This window comes from Hemiscyllium ocellatum, chromosome 26, assembly GCF_020745735.1.
Source record: "Hemiscyllium ocellatum isolate sHemOce1 chromosome 26, sHemOce1.pat.X.cur, whole genome shotgun sequence".
Lineage (NCBI taxonomy): Eukaryota > Metazoa > Chordata > Chondrichthyes > Orectolobiformes > Hemiscylliidae > Hemiscyllium > Hemiscyllium ocellatum.
The window spans coordinates 19,618,409-19,638,963 of record NC_083426.1 but is presented as its reverse complement, the minus strand read 5'-3'; the positions used below and the strand labels follow the sequence as shown (position 1 = coordinate 19,638,963).

At 38.1% G+C, this 20,555-nt stretch overlaps 1 protein-coding gene across 3 annotated transcripts in view; it reads left to right on the top strand.

The window, feature by feature from the left end:
- The window catches only part of LOC132828170 (TRAF3-interacting JNK-activating modulator), a 33,754-nt gene extending 15,209 nt beyond the window's left edge, over window positions 1-18,545 (top strand). Inside the window, exons 7-16 of one of the 3 annotated variants that reach the window (XR_009646081.1) lie at window positions 2,498-2,569; window positions 5,197-5,337; window positions 5,888-6,025; window positions 7,379-7,523; window positions 9,628-9,690; window positions 11,649-11,708; window positions 11,789-11,901; window positions 13,634-13,783; window positions 15,243-15,276; window positions 17,293-17,350. Coding sequence is in view for 2 of the 3 variants with exons in the window: in XM_060845098.1 (XP_060701081.1) it covers window positions 2,498-2,569; window positions 5,197-5,337; window positions 5,888-6,025; window positions 7,379-7,523; window positions 9,628-9,690; window positions 11,649-11,708; window positions 11,789-11,901; window positions 13,634-13,747; window positions 17,293-17,388 (942 nt within the window). In the remaining variant the exon portion in view is untranslated. Of the gene's footprint in view, window positions 1-2,497; window positions 2,570-5,196; window positions 5,338-5,887; window positions 6,026-7,378; window positions 7,524-9,627; window positions 9,691-11,648; window positions 11,709-11,788; window positions 11,902-13,633; window positions 13,784-15,242; window positions 15,277-17,292 lie in introns of all 3 variants that reach the window. The other 2 variants (XM_060845098.1, XM_060845099.1) reach the window with 2 other exon arrangements.
- Window positions 18,546-20,555: the final 2,010 nt, after the last annotated feature.

Sequence of the window (20,555 nt, the reverse complement as noted above, 5' to 3'; positions counted from 1 at the left end):
CAGAGGGATCTTGTTGTCCATGTACACAGATCTCTGAAAGTTGCCACCCAGGTAAATAGTGCTGTGAAAAAGGCATATGGCGTCCTGGCTTTTATTGGTAGAGGAATTGAGTTCCGGAGTCCTGAGGTCATGTTTCAGTTGTATAAGACTCTGGTGCAGCCGCATCTGGAGTATTGTGTGCAGTTTTGGTCGCCATACTATAGGAAGGATGTGGAGGCACTGGAACGGGTGCAGAGGAGGTTTACCAGGATGTTGCCTGGTATGGTAGGAAGATCGTATGAGGAAAGGCTGAGGCACTTGGGGCTGTTTTCATTGGAGAAAAGAAGGTTTAGGGGTGACTTGATAGAGGTGTACAAGATGATTAGGGGTTTAGATAGGGTTGACCATGAGAACCTTTTTCCATGTATGGAGTCAGATATTACAAGGGGACATAGTTTTAAATTAAGGGGTGGTAGGTATAGGACAGATGTTAGGGGTAGATTCTTTACTCGTGAGTCGTGAGTTCATGGAATACCCTGCCAGTAACAGTGGTGGACTTTCCCTCTTTATGGGCATTGGATAGGCATATGGAGGAAAGTGGGCTGTGTAGGTTACGTGGGCTTGGATCGGCGCAACAGCGAGGGCTGAAGGGCCTGTACTGCACTGTATTTTTCTATGTTCTATGTTCTATCTCTCATGGAAGTGCGAAATATGTGGAGCAGAAGGGAAAATGATGTTGAAACTCAAATTCAGTATGATTATGCTGAAAAGCAGCCTTGATAGGCTGTGTGGTCTACTCCTGCTCTCACTCTTTGTGTTCTTGTGGAGTTTGTGCAAGGCAGACAAACAACAGGCGTAGATTGTTAGCATGGTGCCTAAGCTATATCATGAAGGATTCCACTTTGTGTCAAGGATACCTGACCAAGAGACCTCTCTCACTCTTATTGTCTCTCATAGAAATGTGGAAAGGATTTACAGTTTGACAATCAACACCTTCTTCGACCATCCAGTGCTGGGATGGAATTTTAATCCCGAACAGATTCTTATCAGAAAATAACTTGACTCTGGGTTATATGATTGTCAGAGAGTCAGTGTAGACTTAATGGGCTGACTGGCCTCTATCTACTCTGTAGGGATTCTATGATTTGGCCTCAGAGCCAAGGAGGCTACCCATTACAAGCAGGGCTCCACTCTGGAATTTTACCCTGTTAGTGAGTTTTGAGAAGGTGTGTAGCTCAGGTTGAGGTTCTGGATGTAGGTTTGCTCGCTGAGCTGGAAGGTTCATTTTCAGATGTTTTGTCACCATACTAGGTAATATCTTCAGTGAGGTTCCAGATGAAGCACTGGTGGTGTAGCCGGCTTCCTGTTTAAATGTTCAGGTTTCCTTGGATTGGTGATGTCATTTCCTGTGGTGATGTTATTTCCTTTGGTGATGTGATTTCCTGTTTTTTTTTCTCGGGGATGGTAAATGGGATTCAAGTCAGTGTGTTTGTTGATAGAGTTCTGGTTGGATTTCCATGCTTCTAGGCATCCTCGTGCGTGTCTCTGTTTGGCTTGTCCTAAGATGGATGTATTATCCCTGTCGAAGTGGTTTCCTTCCTTATCCATATGTAAAGATACTAGTGAGAGGGGGTCATGTCTTTTTGTGGCTAGTTGATATTCATCTATCCTGGTGCCTAGTTTTCTACCTGTTTGTCCAATGTAGGAAATGACACCGCAGGAAATGATACCACCAAGCCAAGGAAACTCAAGCATATAAATAGAAAGCAGGCTATACCACCAGTGCTTCATCCGGAGGTTCACTCAAGATGTTGCTGAGTCTGGTGATGAAATGTCTGAAAATAAACCTTCCAGCTCAGCGAGCAAACCTACATCCATTTCACCCTGTGTTGAATAAAAAATCTATTTAACTTCAATATCCTTTCAATGTTATTTTCTGGGGCAATGTTTGATATTGTTGCAATAATGGTGAATACTCTTTCTGTGCTACAATTCAGTCTTGGAATATGATGTGTTGACATGTCATGATAAAGGAGATATAAAATCACAGACTAGTTGGTGCTTTCTAATTTAGATTCTATCTTCCTGTATTCCCATACTTTTATTTTACATTCTCTCACACATTGTTTCATAACTGAGAAACCAGGCAGCTATATGATGATTTAAGAAAGGTGAAATAAATACAAGTTCTGATAACTTAAAATGTTCCAAGGCATCCTGAGGGTGGGTTAGGTGTAGAGATGGGAGAGTAGTGAGCAACAGGAGGAATAGAAGGATAGAAAGTTGTTCACTCAAATTTATCTTGACCTCTTTGAAGCTTTTACCATATTTGAGTTGGCTTCATGTCAGCTTCATAAATGCAGGAGTTAAAATGATATTGAAATGTTAATGATATAAGGAAACATGACCTGCCTAAAGATCAGGTGAATTTCCTAAGGATTAACTTGTTGTAGCCCAGCATCATTTAGACTCTTTTTTGTTGTTGACTATGGATTCAATTTTATTTCTGCCTTTTTAGGTGCAACTGGACGATGACTCAATGCGTTGCAAATTGCAGTCACTTGAAAATCAGTTGCACACCTGGACGCAGGTAACAGAAAAAAAAGTATATTTAAAGAAATAAATTGAGCTAATTCCTGCAAATCTTTGAATTAAGAAATGTATTTTATATATATTCAGAAGGAAAAATGTTGGATAATGTTGGACATGTATAAGAGATGAATTAGGCCAAATTCACTGCATTGACAGAAGGAAACAGCCAGTAAAGGTTTAAAACACCATGACTATATTTGCACTGAAATTATTAAGATTGGAGAGACGTAGTGAAGGTTTTCAAAATCATGAAATGGCTTGAGCGCCTAAATTATGAAATATTATTTGCCGTGGTTAAGAATCAGAGTATGAACTTGGGATTAAATGATAAACTAGAAGAATGAAGGGGAGGTTAAATGAGAGGACTGTCAGAAAATGGAATGTACAAAGGAATGTGGCCTTAAGCTAAATGTTAAGAAGTGCAATTCCTGCCTAAATTAGTCTATGCTTTTACTCTTTTCATGGTCTTTTTTGTATCTGGTGAGTGGTAATGTGGGGGACAAGATATAGTGAAGAAAGCAAATAGGAGCCTTGCTCTGCAGCAATGGCTCCATATTGAAGCAGCCTGAGGGATCCGCTAGCACTTTATTTTCTTTACTTTTATTTGTTTGCATGCTCATTAGTCGAGCTCAGCAAAGTTAAGAACAAAAATGTTTCAGAACTGAAATGCTCAAAGAACCATACAAATAGGTTTACTTCAACACCATAGTGCGAACTTTCTTGCTCCCTGCTTGGTGGGAACAGAGCCAATGTTATTTTCCCAGCCAACATTAATACTGGATGAGTCAGAAACAGACTGAAATCTGCCTTGATAGATCAAATTTCTTTTTTTGTTTATTTTACACTGAAACACAAACATGCATGGTTTTATTAATACCTTTTGCCAAACTCAAAGATTTGGTTTTATTAATACAATAGTTTATTATACAAAAAATGATTTTTAAAAATTAGTTACAAATTTGAAAGATTTCAAAACATACAGCAAAATATAATATTCTGTCTATCCCAACTGCACCCAATGGTACTTAATCACTAGAGAGAATTCATTTTTCTATTGTGACTAAAGGGTTTAGCTTAACTATTTCTTTTAATTCCAAGTCTTGTGAATGTATTGGCCTCTTCCTTAAGTGTTCACACAAACGAGATTGGACTTTCTCAGCTTTTGATAATCGCTTTAGGGTTCTAAACAAACATTCCTGATCTCGATCCTTTCGATTAAACTTCTTATATTGAGGTAACCTATTTCTAATAATTCCAAACTGTTTCTTCAGGAGAAACTATTGTTTACATATAATTTCTGTGAATTGACACCAAAAGACGTTCTAATCTATAGGTGTTTCTCCTAAGCAAGGAAAAATGGATCCTTCCAGCTGAAAATAATCTAATGTTTTTCAATGTTTACTCTGTTTGCCAGTAAAAACTCTCCAAATACCAACAAATTCTCAATAACACTCCAGGAACTATTTTTCATACTGTTTTCTTTTAAGTAAGGACTCTAGAAAGCCTGATGACGTAATTCTTGAATTCCTTCATATACACACACCAAAACCCACATGCTACTAGTTCACAATCTAAACTTTAAAATAAATGATATTCATATGTTCTTTTAAAAATCACAAATTATATATCATGGCAGCAAGCAGTTAAAATAGTGTTCCCTTTCCCACTCGATTTGTTCCAATTCAAATGTTGCTCATTTTAATTCAGGTTGATGCAACCTCCACTGAACTCACTCAGATTCTTGTGGATGAATGGGCAGTCAGGCTTACATGGTATCAATAGGGGCTAAATGGCATTTTAACTTGGGTTTGAGTGGAGAAAGCATTGATGCTACCCTTTGGGTTGAAACAAGAATTCGTCTAGTGAGATTTATGGCATGACCCTACCCCAGGTAAATGAAAGCCAAGGCTTCAAAAGATGAGGAATGGGCAAAGGTACATTTCCAGGCCCTATAACAAACGTTGCAGCACTTGTGGTCTTTTCCCACCTTCCTTTCACGTGAGATCCAACCCTCACCCTGCCTCCTTCAGAAGAGCTGGGTTTTTCTCAGTTATTATTACTTTGCATCCTCTTCTCACCCATTTCAAATTGCATTTAAATGTGTCCAGGAAGTTAAATGGTCCTGGACTGAAATTTCCACTATTCAATTAATTTTAAATTTGCCTCAGTCATTGTTCATCTGAAATTTGATTCAGTTTAAATTTCACCCCTGTGATTTTAATTTTTTTTAATTTATTCTTTATTATATCTTGTCATTTAGTGCCAGATATCTTAATGAAATTTTACTCAAGGGTATTTAATCCATTGCAGCTTGTAACAACTTATACGTGTTTTAATCAGACGTAAGTTTTAATAATTATCCAAAAAAAAATTTGATGTGTAATGTTATTAAACATTTAAGTTCCAAAGGTGCAGGGAAATAAATGAGTAGCTCTCTAATCCATACAGATATCTCATCTTTCTTTGTGATCAAAGGGAACTGAATTCTTAAGTGCTGAGAACAAAAAATAATTGAGTAGATTTACATTTCTAGCAATAAACTACTGAAGTTACCTGGTCATTAATATTGACCAGATTCCATTATGTGAACAGCTGAGAAATAGTAGTATTTATTGTTTACTGTAGAACCATTCGCGAGACAGTTTGGAGGAAAGCATGGCTGAAATGCAGCAGCAAAAACTCAAGTATGAGCTCGTTGCTAAGGAATCACTCCAGAAAGCAATCAAAGAGAAAACAGCTGCTGAACAAACACTGGTCAACGTACAGGTAAGAGACACAAGGTTAAAGTCTGGAGTGACTGAGAACTCAGTTCCAGCTGCCATGGCTGTGGAAATGATTGACATAAGAATTAAGAATAAACATTGTGAAGCAAATAACAATCCAAAGAGAGAGATTGATTTTTAAGAGTGCGAAGCAACAAAAATTTATATTTCTAAACCAGTCCCAACAGGTCGTAACACAGTTTAAGATTGGATTTGTGGTCTGAAGCAGTTTATTTTTCAAAGGATGTCCTGTTCATGAATGTTGAATAAGTTAGTTCATGTGCATGCTTAGTTCAATTACTTTTTTGTTTTTTTAATTTCAATTGTTTTAATTAAAATAACATTCTCATTAAACACCTGAAGATTTGCATTTATACAAATTAATATGTTTGATTACACTACCTACATCTTCAATTCAGCAAAGTACCAGAGGAGAGAGAAACAAGTTCAACCTGTAGACAAGAGAGGCAGAACTTATCAATATTTAGCAAATCATATCGTTTTCAAAATAATTGTTTTGTGAAGATATTAAATATTGCTTTATGTGTTTTCAGAGATCACTGAGTGTAGCAGAGAAGGAGTGTTCTCATTGGAAGGAGTCCTATAATAGAGCACGGGCAGATTGTGCTGAACTGACAACCAGACACTCAGAAACCACAGATCAATTGCACATAATGCAGACAAAACTACAGGTAATTTAGAGTCAAAATGCATTTGTCTCATTAATTTCAATGAGAATCTCAATAAACATCCTTGTAAATCTTTTCTGAACCCTTTCAGGTTTAGGTACTGAGGAGTCTGGGACTTATATGATTAGGTAGACATTCAGTTCCTGTCATTAAATAAAACTCCTTAGGATGTACGTGAACTCTCCTACTGCAGATTGACTAATGATAGTTGGTGACCCGTTAAATAAGAGAAATAAATTCATTATCACTATGTTTCAGATACATCCTCCCACATTTGGAAATATTTTCACTGCTTTTCTTGATGAATGTGCAACAATTTGACTGCCTTTTTCTTCACTGAACAGTTCAGTATCATATTACCAAGCACACTAGGCTGTTCAGTTAACAATGGAGTGGAAAATCAGTCTCTTTTCATTATCAGTTCCTATTCTCAACTAAAGGAACAGAGAATGGAACAAGTCAATGTTGTCCCTGAAGAAACTGTTCATACCTACTGGCTGGTTACAGAAGGAGTAACATAAAAATTTGCATATTGCAGAAAAAGTATCCTAAATGTTAGCTGCTTAAGGAATAATTTATAAATACAGAATTAGTGATCTATTCATCATTAGTTTTGAGGTGGTATTTCATGATTTAGAAGCTACAGAATAGGAATCTCATCTATTATTTGGCTTTAAAGTCAGCATTTTTCAGTTGATCAAGGGGGAGTATACTGAGTCTGAAAGGTGCTTTCTAAAGAGCTTTAGTGAATTTCTCTAGTGTAACCTACAGATGGTACACACTGCCACTGCTGCTCATCAGCGGTGGAGAGAGTGACTGCTTGCGGATGTGGTGGCAATTAAGCAGGCTGCACGATGTCAAGCTTCTTGATTGTTGTTGGAACTGCATTCATCCAGGCAAGTAGGAGTTTCCATCACACTCCAGACTTGTAGATAATGTTTAGGCTTGGGGCGTTAGGAGGTGAGTTACATATTGCAGGATTTCTAGCCTCTGACCTGCTCTTGCAACCATGTTATGTATTTAATTGGTACTATTCGATTTCTGATCAATGGTCACAACCAGGATATTGATGATGTGTCCCAAGTACTGGCCAGTTGTAGAGAATGTTGCAAGCGCATTGGTTTATTGAAAGTTTCGAGAACAGATTGGCTTGTTTTCTTGTGTAAGAATGCAAAAAGCTGCCTTGGCAAAACAGAAGTAACTGCAAATTGAAGTCACTGAAGGACATACCCAACCGTTTATCTTGACAAATTATTTCATATGAAGAAAAATATTGCCCCACCTTTCCTCGTGTGTGGCTTGTTTGTTCGCACTACTTCAGTCACTCTTGTGCTTTTTCTCTTTTTCTCTTTTCAGAGAGCGGAAAGTGATGATGTGTTGCTCAGGAATTTACAAACAAAGTTGCACAACGTACAAAGCGAGACACAGAAACTCTTGGATAAAATTGATGCACTAAGAGAAGAAAATGAAGTCCAGCAAGAACAGCTTCTAAGAAGCAAAGGTATTGTTCCTACCTGGGCAAGGAGGGAGGGGAGTTGGTGTCCATTTAACAGTTTAACATTTTATGTAGTTTACAATCAAAAAGTCAGCATTAATACAACTGGATGTTTTTAACTGATAAAGTCACCTATAATCAAATTGAAATCGCTGACTTTAATAGGTACATTTGTTTTATAGCACTGGAAATATTTGTGGGAAAGTAATGATAATCTACTTAGCCTGATTCATTGTGATATATTAACGTTTTAAGTTAACGTAATTTAAGTTCCTTGAATTTAGACCGAATTATTTAGTTTCGGAATTCTTGAACATCTAAGGATTGTCTCAGTCAAAGAACATGCAGAAAGAAAGAATTTGAATCTTGGTAGCAAGATTAATTGACCGCCTAAAGCCACAATTGGTGGTGAGACAGGAAGGCAAAACTCAATTCAGGCAAGGGGGAGAAAGTGGTGGGTCCACCAAAAATCCAACTAATTAGGTTCACTTCCTGCTTCCAGACAGACCACCTCTGGGTCTGGAAAATTATACCCAAAGATCTACATAGCAAGCCAACAGATTCTAACCACTAAAGTAGGCATTACTGATTGAATAGAAGATAGAGGCACACTTCAGTCTCATGTTAAAGGCTAATGTAGCTCCAATCTTTAACTTAAGAGAAATTTTTGAAAATGCTATTATTAAAAATAAATACCCAACCAGATGCCTTTTTAATGTTGCAATTTGTACTAGCCTCCACAACTTCCTCTGGCAGCTCATTTCATGCACACATGACCCTCTGCATGAAGAAATTGCCCCTTAGATCCCTTTAAATCTTTCCCCTCTCGTCCTAAACCTATACCTGATGGTTCTGGACTCCCCCATCCCAGGAAAAAGACCTTGTCTATTTACCATATTCATGCCCCTCGTGATTTTATAAACGTCTATAAGATCACCCCCTTAGTCTCCGATGATCCAGAGAAAACAGCCCCAGCCTTATTCCATAGAATGGATGAAAGTGGATACTGCAGATGCTCCAAGGAGCAGGAAAATTGATGTTTTGGGCAAAAGCCCTTGTGATGAAGGGCTTTTGCCTGAAACGTCAATTTTCCTGCTCTTCGGATGCTGCCTGTCCTGCTGTGCCTTTCCAGCACTACTCTAATCTTGACTTATTCCATAGAATCCCTACAGTTTGGAAACAGGCTCAACAAGTCCACACTGACCCTCCTAAGAGTAACCCATTGCCCCTACCCTATTATCCTGTCTTTACCCCTGACCAATGCACCTAACCTACACATCCTTGAACACCAAGGGTAATTTAACATGGCCAACTCACCTAACCTGCATATTTTTGGCCTATTCAGCCTCTCCCTACAGCTCAAACCTTCTATCACTGGCAGCATCCTTGTAAATCTTTTCTGAACAGTTTAAGTTTGTTGTGAATCGCAAAACTTATTAGGGGGTGAGTCCACGTAAGGAACTGCAGTGACAACCTTCCAAAGATCACGAGGGTTATCCTTAAAAAAAGGGACCAGTATTGTATATAGTTAAAACTGGGGAGAAGATATCAAATAAAATATATCAACCATGTCATGTGGGAACTCTTTACAGAGGTAATTGTTTTGACAGACTCATCACCAAGGATGAGCAGTGACTGTTCAATGGTTTTCATGGAAGAGATATTTGCTGACTTTTTATATGCACCTTGACCAAATCTGGAAAGCAACAGGAATAGGGCCATAAGCAAAACATCACAGGAGTGAGTAGGAGCCCACAGACTTGGAGGGGGAGGGATAATATAACTTTTTCAAGCCTCAGAGGAAATCAATACTTAATCTCTCAGTGGAACCTATTAAATATGCATTTCCTTAGTAACAGGCAGTGACCTGCTCAAGTGGAATTCATTATCTGAGACCTTTATAAAGCAGACTTAGCAACGACTTTGCAATGTCTGTCCTGGGCCATAGCCTATGTACGCCATGAGTAGAGGCTCTATTTCAATGATAAGTGATGTTCCTTTCTGGTTGGGCTTCCTGTGTTAGTACAGTGATTTTGGAAAGGTTTGAAACCTCTGCCACGTGCAGCTATTGTGTAAAAGGGGGCTAAATGTAGTTTGCTTCCTTTTCCAGCAAATTTACAAAATGCAGAAGAGCAGAAACAGAATATGGCATCTACAATCACCAGCCTACAGGGTAAGCATTTGACATTTTAAATTCATTTTTCATGGGAAGCGAATGCTGCTGCAAGAGCAGCTTTAATTTTGTATTCTTAATTTCCTCTGATCAGCTGGAACTATGGCAGAGCAGGCTTGAAGGGCTGAATGGTCTATCCTTCATCCTTGTTCAAATATTCACTGTAGTCAGTCTGGTTTCAGTGTACGCGCAATGCTACTTGGAAGTGAGTTCCAGGATTTGACACAGCCACAGTGAAGAATTGATAATATAGGTCCAGGTCAAGTAAGTTGGTGAATTGGAGAGGATATTTAGGTGGTGATAGTGTTCTCCTGCATTTGCTGAACTTGTCCTTCTGTTTGGTAGAGGTTTCAAGTTTGACATCATAGTGAATTATTGCCTGTCGATGTCATTATAGATTTATATTCCAAAGAAAATTCGTACCTACATCACGTGAATTGGAAACCATAGCCCATTTTATGCAGTAGTATTCATCTGCAAAGACAATATAGTTTCCTGTTTTGGTTGAGTTGTGTGACATGATTTATTCAATGAATTGATTGGGTGTGAATGAGACGCAGCCTTTTCTGCTGTGCTTTGCATGACTTGCATCCCAGCTAAATTATTTCATTATATTACTGAACAATTAACCAAATGGCCAATATAGTTCAACTCTTTGAGAACAATTCCTCGGTTGAATGTTATTGAATAAATTTTTTATCAGCTGAGATAGTGTTCTATGAAAAGTAATAATTATCACAACATCTTTTTCCATGTGTAAATTAAAGAGAGTAAATTATGAATCAGAGAATTTTTTCAATGTCACACTCACCTCAGAAGAAAATTCCAACTGCAAAGTCAGATGGGTCAATCAAGAATTACCAAAATTCAACAGCTATAAGCTCAGGATTTATATCCTGCCTTTCATTATCCAGATGATGACTGAGGAACATAGGAGCTTTTTCTCGACTTCCATGATGTAAGGTCCAATAGATTTAAACTCACAGGTTTTAACTTCAAGGGTTTTGTCAGATTCTTACCTTAACTCAGTAGAACATGCTAGAAATGTGAAAGTTTGGCAGCAGGAGGATATTGCCATGGGCCTAAAAGAATGATCAAGGTTATTGCTAAACTGGTAGGAGGGGGAGGGAGGGTGGTTGCAGGAGAGATTCCAAACCACTGGGAATTAACAAAGGTTTCCTAGAACTGGATTTTCTGCCACTGAGTAATGCCTTCTGGAGTCTTGGGGAACAGCATTTTAAATTTTCTGCCACAGTGTGCACCTCCAATTTGCAGTTTGGTTCATTGTGGCAATAGAAGAGGCCAAGGATGGTCATGTTGGAAAGGGATTGAGAAGGACAATTAAAATGGGCGGTGAATGGGAGGTCCGGTTGGCTCCTGTGGGCCAGGCTGAGATGCTCGGCGAACCATTCCCTAAGTTTATGTTTGGTCTACCCAATGTAGAGAAGACCACGTTGGGAGCACCTGATGTAGTAAACTAGGTTGGAAGAGAGCAGGTAAACCTCGGTCTTCCCACCCCCTGACTCCCTTCCGAGCCCCTCCCCTCCCTTCCACTCCTCCTTGCCGCCAACCGGACTCATTTCTCCTATTGACCAACCAGATTATGTCCTCTACCTGTCTTTATCTATCCTCACCTCACCACCCTGACCCCACCACCCTCTATCTGCAGCTCCCCTGACACCCACCCTCAATCCTGAAGAAGGATTATACCTGAAATGTTGACTTCTCCACCTCCTGATGCTGTCTGGCTTGCTGTGTTCTTCCATCCTCCTGCCTGTCTACTTTGGATCCCAGCATCTGCAGTCTCTAACAGTGTGCATTTCAGCCCAAGCTTTGTCATATCATCCAGCTCCATAACATCCCCTACATCTGGTTTTGAATAGACATGAAATTCAACTGATGTGAGGCAATAACTGTGCACCTGAAAGTAATTCTATTCAATACTTTTCAAATTGCAGAGTTGTTGCAGAAGAAAACCATCCAGGCTACAGAACATGAGAAAGTGATGCAACAGAATGGTTAGTAAAGAGATCACAGTCACTCCAGATTAATTCAGCATTTAATGATCAAAGTCAAGCTTGGTTTTGATTTATTCTAGACTTGCTTAGTGCCAGGAGCGAACACCAGCATCAGGCACTTCAACTGAAGGTCAACCAACTGAGCAACCAATTGGAAAAGCAGTCAGCCCTACTTCATGCCAAAGAGGAAGAGGTGAGAAACTGGTTATCTGCTCAAGCAACCCCACTTTGAAAATTTTATCCAACATATTATCTACAGCCTCATTTGTGCAAGAATAGAAACCAAAACCAATATAAAGTTTAATGTTGATTTATAACAATTCTTTGACAAGAGTTTGTTTTTAATGTTGAGGTTCCCTTTTTTCAAAGGTTAATATTGAAATACTTGACTGAAATATTTTAGTTTATTCATACTTACAGCTGGGAACAAGTTACCTTTTCTGAAATACCTATAGCACAGTTAGATTACATTCGGGGTTATGGTTTTAGATTAATATTCATGAATATTAAATACCTATCTAATACTGAAATAAAAGTCATATTTCACACCATAGAGTTCAGAAAGTTGGGTTGACTGATTATGAAATAACTGGGTTAAACTTTTACACCCCTTTCGATTTAGGCTTGGAGGTGGGAGTGTTGGAAGTATGATAGGGAAGGAGTCAGGAGGGAAGCCTGATGTCTAACCACCGCAGAGGCATATTGTCAGTAGTAGGAACCTGAGTCCACTCATTACCCAGCCAATTGAGTCACTCAACAGTCTAAACAGTGGCCTGGAACTTCTTCCCTAACAGTACTGTGTGTGTACTCTTACACCAAATGGAATGCAACAGCTCATGAAGGCGGCTCACCACCATCTTCTCAAGATCAACTAGAAATGGGTAATCAATGCTGACCCAACCAGTGAAGTCCATATCCCTGAATGAATAACTTATCAAATTTAACCCTTGCAGTCATTTTGCCACCGTGTGTTAGGACACAAGGAAAACCTGGGCAGCTTCCCAACGGTTTCTAGGACAAGGCCTCTATAATGGACACTACATGGCTCACAAAGGGCTCCTGGTGACAATGATTACCTTGGCAGCAATAGTACAGCCACTACTTCTGCCCAGCTCCAATTGCCAAGCCCTTCTGCCTGTCTGGCTTCCTCCTCAAAATCTACCAGCACTTCCAGGTTGCTGTCGTCCTGAAGATGTTAGCATCAGTCACTGTTAGCAGTAACACTGCAAGACTGCTGAGCTGCTACCCCTCAGATTGGGTCTGCAGTTCTGGGGGCTGTATGTTGCGTCCTTGATGGATAGCAACTTGTAATTGCCTGCTGCTGCCCCAGAATGCTGCCACCTGCTGAATCCGGACTGCCTCCATGATTTCGTCCTCAGAGTAAATATACTGTCAGAAACTGAAGTGCACATTCCATGGTTACTGGTTTAATGTTCCTCTATGATAGCATGAAATAATATGGTCAGTCATTTATAAAGATTTCAGTTCAATTTCATTAGTTGTCATTGGAAAAACTAAGACAATTCCAGAATAAATAAATAAATCATATTTGTACACAGGCATAGTTTTGCCTATTCTAGGTTTGCATTTTACTGAAAGCTAAGTGAGGAAAAAGGCATTTTCAGTTTTCAGCTGAGGAGGGTCCATCCTGACTGGTAGTAATGCTCTGATGATTCCATAGTCATTACGGCCACATCACAGAAGATGCACAATGGATAAACAATGCATACAATCCCTGTATGTAGGTTAAAATAGCACCAAGTCTTAATAATACTCATTATGGGAAGTGGAACTCTCTATTTGACTTATGGAGATTTATTTCGCATGGAGGAACATTGATAAAGGTTTGTTGTCTCTTGATTCTGTTTCTGAGCCATTTTATTTTCCTCGTTTGTATAATCTATTCTTTCTCATCAATCCTGTAGTGCATTGAACTCCATTCTAAACTCACAATTAAGCAAAATGAGCATCGTGCTTTTTTAAAAAACATGCAGCAGCCTCAGACCAATTCAAAAGGTTTTCAGAAGAAACCTACCCAGGTGAGGTTCTGAAATCATCTGCAGTCAAAATGCAAGGTGAGAAATGGCCACTAATACCAGAGTTCAATAGTTAGCAGGCAATAAATCACCAGGTTTTGTTTTAAAACCTGAAATCAAATACAGATGCTTCCTTTACATGAATTCACAAAACAACATTTGGTTTCAAATAATGTATTTTGACTTTTTTGTAATTATCATCAATAACCTTTTAATCTGATGTTAACCCATCAAAATGTTGTAGATGTTTGGTAGTTCTCTTTTGTATTAATTTGACAACATATCTTAAAGACAAAGAACCAAAGACATTAAGTGGAAACGGGCCATTCAGCCCAACTAGTTTGCTGGTGTCTTTGCTCTACAGAAGCCTCCTCCCATTTCATCTACCGCATCGCATGTATTTCAGCTTTCCATTCTGTTCCCTTTTGGCTTATATACCTCTTATATTTACACCACAAAAGAAGCCCTTAGATGTATTGGGTCAACAGCAGCTCTTTGCTAGAGTGATCTAAAACTAATTGTGCTGACACCTATCTTTTCAGACCCTGAAATGTCTCTTTTTTCCTTTAAAAAAGGAACTGTTGTTAGATATATGAACAGAAAGCTAGTAATGACAAAAAAGAGCAAACAAGCTACTTTTTAATAAACCAAACATTTGCTGTCTCTTTGACAAATTTTGTAGCAAATTAGAGGAAACAAGCAGATGACATAAATGTTTGTGCAAATACAATCAATGGCTAGTATCAGTGTGAAACCATTCTTAATCATAGCCTATTTAATGCAATATGCATCAACAAGGCAAGAACAAAGCTAAAATATTTTTACATTATAAATTAAACTAAGAAATGTACCAATGATCATGATGTTGAAGACATGATTGTAATGTTAATTTCTTTCCTGTCTCCAAACAGAATTTAGTCACCCAAAGTCAAAAATTATTGCATGTCATCATTGAAATAAATTCAATAGAATTAAACTGATTCCATATTTACATTATTTCAGAAACCTGTTTGAATGCTTCTTGAAATAAACAATAAAGCATAAATTATTACAGATGGGATTATCATCTCTGGTATTTAGAGTGCCATACTTGCTGCTATATTTTTGCATAAATTACACAATAAGATAAGAAGTTGTCATGCAGTGTTGGGTTAAATAATGTAAGTGTGAACGGGTTATTGGACCCAATTCACAAGGTAGATAGAGTAAATAATCGAACAAAATTGATGATAGCAAGTCAGCAGCTCATTTTACAATTCCAACAATCCACTTTGGTTCTCCTTTTTGCTAGTCCATTGTTTGCTACCAGGCATTTTAATAATGTAAGTTAATTAACAAAATAAATAATATTTGTATTTTAATGGTGAAATATTTGTTTATATTTGACTTGATTGGGTGAAAGTATATTACAAATAATAGACTTTTCAATATTTCATTGCAAAAACTATAAGAATAAATAAAGTATCATTTAACATAGAACTTCCTATGAATTTTACAGTTATCAACTAGTACTTCAATAGCCGAGGAATAAGGTGAGATGAAATCACACAGATTCAGTATGTTAACAAACCTTTCATTGTTTGTTTAGCGAAAGACACTTTTAATTTAGGGAATGGGAAAGGAAGACGGGTGAGTTTAACTTTGGCATGTTCAGCTCACTCAGAGGAAAACAGCTCTTTATCATATGGAAAAGAAAGAACCATATTCATGAACAAAAATTATAATGATGTTAAGAAAGAGAAAAATAAGAAACAGTATTTATGATCTACAAAATATGAGGGGAAAAACCCCTAGAACATATACTGTGCAGCAGATTGGTGAAAGAGAATCTGAGAAAATGCAGAAGAAAATGGAGACTGGAAAACTAACATAATATAATAGCTAACCACAAGCAGGGGTGCTGCCATCAAATAGTATAATTTCATAATATTAACTTACATTATAACATGACCTTATGAATTGACAAGAGCTGAAGAACCATCGTAGGAAGCTGTAGATTTGACAGAAATGACGGCCCAATTTTAATCCTGGGTTTTGAGTGGGGCAAGATTGAATCTTATTAGTTTCAACTGTGAAAGGTCAATGCATTAAATATTACTACAATAAACATTTTTAGAATTCTTCATTAATTCGTAATATTAAAGCACAGATATAGAATAGTATAATAAGTTGCATGAAAACACCTTAGTTTGATGATTTTGTTCTGCTTTGTGATTGATTAATCTCAATAGAGAACATCGCATTGTGGAAAGTGTCCTTCATTTGAATAGTGATTCTACCATTTACCTAGTATTCAAAATATAGAATACAGCTAGGGATCATATAGACCCAAACAACATGCAGATGTCACAACTAAGCTGTCAATTTGTTATACAGTCATAGAGTCATAGAATCATAGAGTCATACAGCATAGAAACAGACCTTTCGATCCAACTAATGCACATTGACCATGTTCCCAAACTAAGTTAGTCCCACCTGCCTGAGCTTGGCCCATATCCATTCAAACCGTTCCTATTCGTGAACTTATCCAAATGACTTTTAAAGGTTGTAACTGTACCTGCATCCATTACTTCCTCAAGCAATTCTAAAAAAAAAGTTGCCTATGTCCTTTTCAAAATCTTTCTCACCTTAAAAATATGACCCCTAGTTTTGAATTCCCAAACCCGAGGGAAAATATCCTTACCATTCACCTTATCTACGCCCCTCGTGATTTTATAAACCTCAAAAAGGCTACCCCTCACCTCCTACTCTCCCATAAAAAGCATCCAAGCTTTCGATTACCTAATATCTCAAACCCTCCATTCCTGGCAACATTCTGGTAAAGCTTTTCTGACCCCTCTCAAGCTTAGTATTTTCTTTCCTACAACAAAGTGACTAGACCTGCATACAGTACTCCAGAAGAGGCCTCACCAATGTCCTGTACAACCTTAACATGACATCCCACCTCCTTTACTCAAACATCTGAGCAATGAAAGCAAGCATGCTAAATGCCTTCTTAACCAGCCCATCTACCTGTGATGCAAATTCCAAAGAATGATGTACCTGAACCCCTAGGTCTCTCTGCTCTACAACACTACAGGGCCCTACAATTAATTGTGTAAGTCCTGTCCTCGTTTGTACTTTCAAAGCAAAATACCTCATGTTTATCCAAATTAACTCCATTTACCACTCCTCACCGATTGACCCGATTGATCAAGATCTCTTTGTAATCTTAGAAACCCTTCTTCACTGTCCAATGTAACTTATACTTTTACCATGCACATGAAGAATATCCAGAATGTAGCTAAGTCATTAGGATGGGAGAACATGCATGAATTTTCATCATATGTACAGTTTAGGATATAGCAAACAAAAGCTAGTTATTTGTCTTAATGAGAAATATGAATAATTGCTTAGAATTGATGACACCTAAAGCTTCAACGATGTTGTTAGTGAACATTTCTAAGATGGAATCAGGGTCCAAAGTTAGCATAGGCAGAGATATCCAAGTATATTTTTGTGTCACTGTATCCAGTAATTTATTGCCTGAATGTTTTTGTCTCTTCTAGAGGAGGTGCTGTCGATGTGTGGCCTTCCTCCTAATGGCAGCAACAACAGCAGGGTTGGCAGTACTCTGGGCAAATTTGGACAATATTCCTTTCTAAGAAGTTGCAATGAAGCACATGTTCTTACCAGCAGAAACTTGCTTAAGCCTTTTGAATACCAAATGTCTTCAAGGTAGTACTTTCATCATTTGCAAATATTATTTACTGAATACGATGGACATTATAAAATTGGACCAATGCATAAGCTCACAGACCACAGGCTTGCCGCTTGTCCTTGCCAAACTGACTGAGATCAGAACTTCTCACATGTGGAATTCTGACTGCTTGCCTATGTGACATGCTTCGGTGAATTACCGTTTTGGTTAGAGAAAGCAAAATGAATGAGAGATTTTTTTTTAATTTGTTCATCTACTACTGGACTTACAGCAATATTTGCAGCAGGCTTTCTAATTGACATTTGCCACCAATCCCTTTAATGCCAATGATAAGACACTCCTAGATTGAGAGAAAAGGGGATAACCATTTTAGAGAGATGACAGTACAATAGTCATGTCACTCATCTAGTAATCCAGAGGTTATGGCTAATGTTTTGGGGACATGGGTGAAAATACCACCTCGGAATCTGGTGAAGTTTAAATTAAATGAATAAATACATTTGGAATTGAAAGGTCATCTCAGTAATTGTGATGATGGAATGATCACTAATTGCCTGAAAATCTTATCTGGTTCAATAATGCCCTTTAATGAAGGAGGTCAGGTCTAGATATGTCAGTAGACTCACAGCAATGTGGCTAATTTTTAACTGCCTTCCGAAATGGTCTAGCAAATCATTCAGTTCACCCACAGTTATAGATTTGTCTGTGAGGCCAATATTTCATTTAAAAAAAATAAAAGATTTACAGTATCATACTTGAAAGTGGAGAGAATCGTCTATCATGATCAATGCACACCTAACCTCCAAATCTTCGTCATTGAGAAGAACCACAGTTTATCCTCTGCTTAGAGTTTCAAAATGAGAACTTGACAAATGGGTTGAGGACAGCAGGTAGATATATGTTTTGTTTCTTGACCAAATAATTGTTCAACTAAGTTGAACAGTAAATCAGTATTGGGAGTTAATGATGGATTTCATACAGCAGGTTATTTAAAAAACACAAGAATCACAATTTCGAAGTTTATCAAATAATAAGTCAGCTGTGTTATTATTGATTTCCCAGAGATTTTATTTTTATAAGATAATGCTGGTGATTAATAAAATGAATGTGCAAATTAACTGAAAAGAACTTCATTTATTTCTGTACAAATCTACTGCTCACAATTTCTAGTTCTCCCTCCGGTATGAAACAAATATTTACATTTAAAATACCAATTCAACATGTTTATTCAAACTGTGCTATATCGTCTTATTTAACAAGTACAACACAAAAAAAAAGTGTCTTAACACTTTACTTTGATGTTCATGTGAAAACATTTGGAAAGTAATAATGCCACCATAATCAAATTATAACTCATTGCCTCAGCTTCATTATTTTATCACAAATTTGATGTCCACCTAGTGAATTTGGTCATTTACAACATCAGAATGAAATGCCTATTAAGGCATTTTTTGAAGTCTACCTTTGCGGCACATGGGGCATTGTAGGCAAACCCAGCATTTGTTACCCATCCCCAATTGTCCTTGAAGGTTGTGATAAGCAGCTTTCTTGAACTCCTGCAATCTCTTTGATGTATAAGCACTTACAGGGTGTACATAGGCTCCAGAAAGTTGACCTGGCGAAGGTATAGCAATGTTGTTCCAAAGACAAACATATTGTTCATGTAACAGGCAGGTCTAAGAAATCCATTTGTCAGCAATTCATACAGACTGTTAATCTGAAGTGTTCTGATGTCACATGAAGTTCACAAGCTGCATGTCAAAAATCCATCTCGTTTCAATAGTCTGCTGGACATCCAATAATGGCAATCTTGTTGCAGGAATAGATGTAATAGAGTAAACTCAAACTGGGGTTTCTTTGGACCTTAATTATATGCACATCTTAGTTGCTGGCAAACATTATATTCCTTTGAGCTATGCCTAGATCCTTGCTGTCATTACATGCTGAAGTTCCAGTAGTTCCCAGTATTGTAAAGGATGTTAAGTAGTTCAACTGCACCCTACCTTTTATCTTAGCCTGCTGGACACACTTTCCTCATTCCTGATGAAGGGCTTATGCCCGAAACATCGAATTTCCTGTTCCTTGGATGCTGCCTGACCTGCTGCGCTTTAACCAGCAACACCTGTTGCATCCTATCACCTGTTTCCTGTGGAAAACTCTGAACAGGAAAAATACCTTTGATCAGAGGTCCATCAGGCAATGGTCGGCTCATAATATCTTTGAGGCTATGCCTCTTGCGGTTGATTCAGTCAGATGCTTCCATGAGCAGACTGTTAGTCATTTGGCAAGATGTGTTAAACACCAGGAAATAGCTTGCTGGTGGTTAGAATGACACTCGCCTTCATGCATTTCCAGACAATCTGTGCTACCACACCCTACCTTCGAGACAGCTGTAATGGTGAAGATCATAAAGTATTTCCTTCTGTTATGTGCTTTTGCAAATATGGCTGAAAAAGAGATGCAATAGTTTTATTGAGGTTCATCCCAAGCAACTCCACGCTGTTTGATTCTGTGCTGTACAGGCTGCTCTCAGGCACATACTGTGCCTAGAGGACCATCAATTCAGTGAAAGATGCTGTTTGTTCAACCTGAAACCTTGGGTCCTCCAAAACAAAGAACTATCTTCAACCAAACATTGGAGTCTGGGATATTCCAAAGTCCAGGACCACAGTATATGCTGAGGGATACACTAACACCTAGGGCAGCTACTGCAAAGGTTCTGCAGGGAGGCCATGAAGGCATTTTTTGTCATGATGTACCAAGTGGCTGGTAATCTGCAGAATGCCTCAAGCCGTATGCATGAAATAAAACAATTATGGTTCTTACCGTATTTAGTGCATGTTCCAATTTCGCAGTTGGATTGAGGTACCTAAGAATGCAAAGTGAGCAACTGAGAAATGTGGAATTTTGTGCTTTCTGAAATACCTCATTTGAATTGGTCTGTAATCAGCATTCAGTTTTTAATTAGAAAAGTATATTTTTGCAAAAACAAGGAAGACCTTGAAAGTGGTCTAGAATCTGATTATCCTTCAGTAGTAGGTGACCCAGGAAGGGTAATGAAAGAAAACTGGGAAGTGGAAATAAAACATTACGTATTTCAAAATAAAGAGC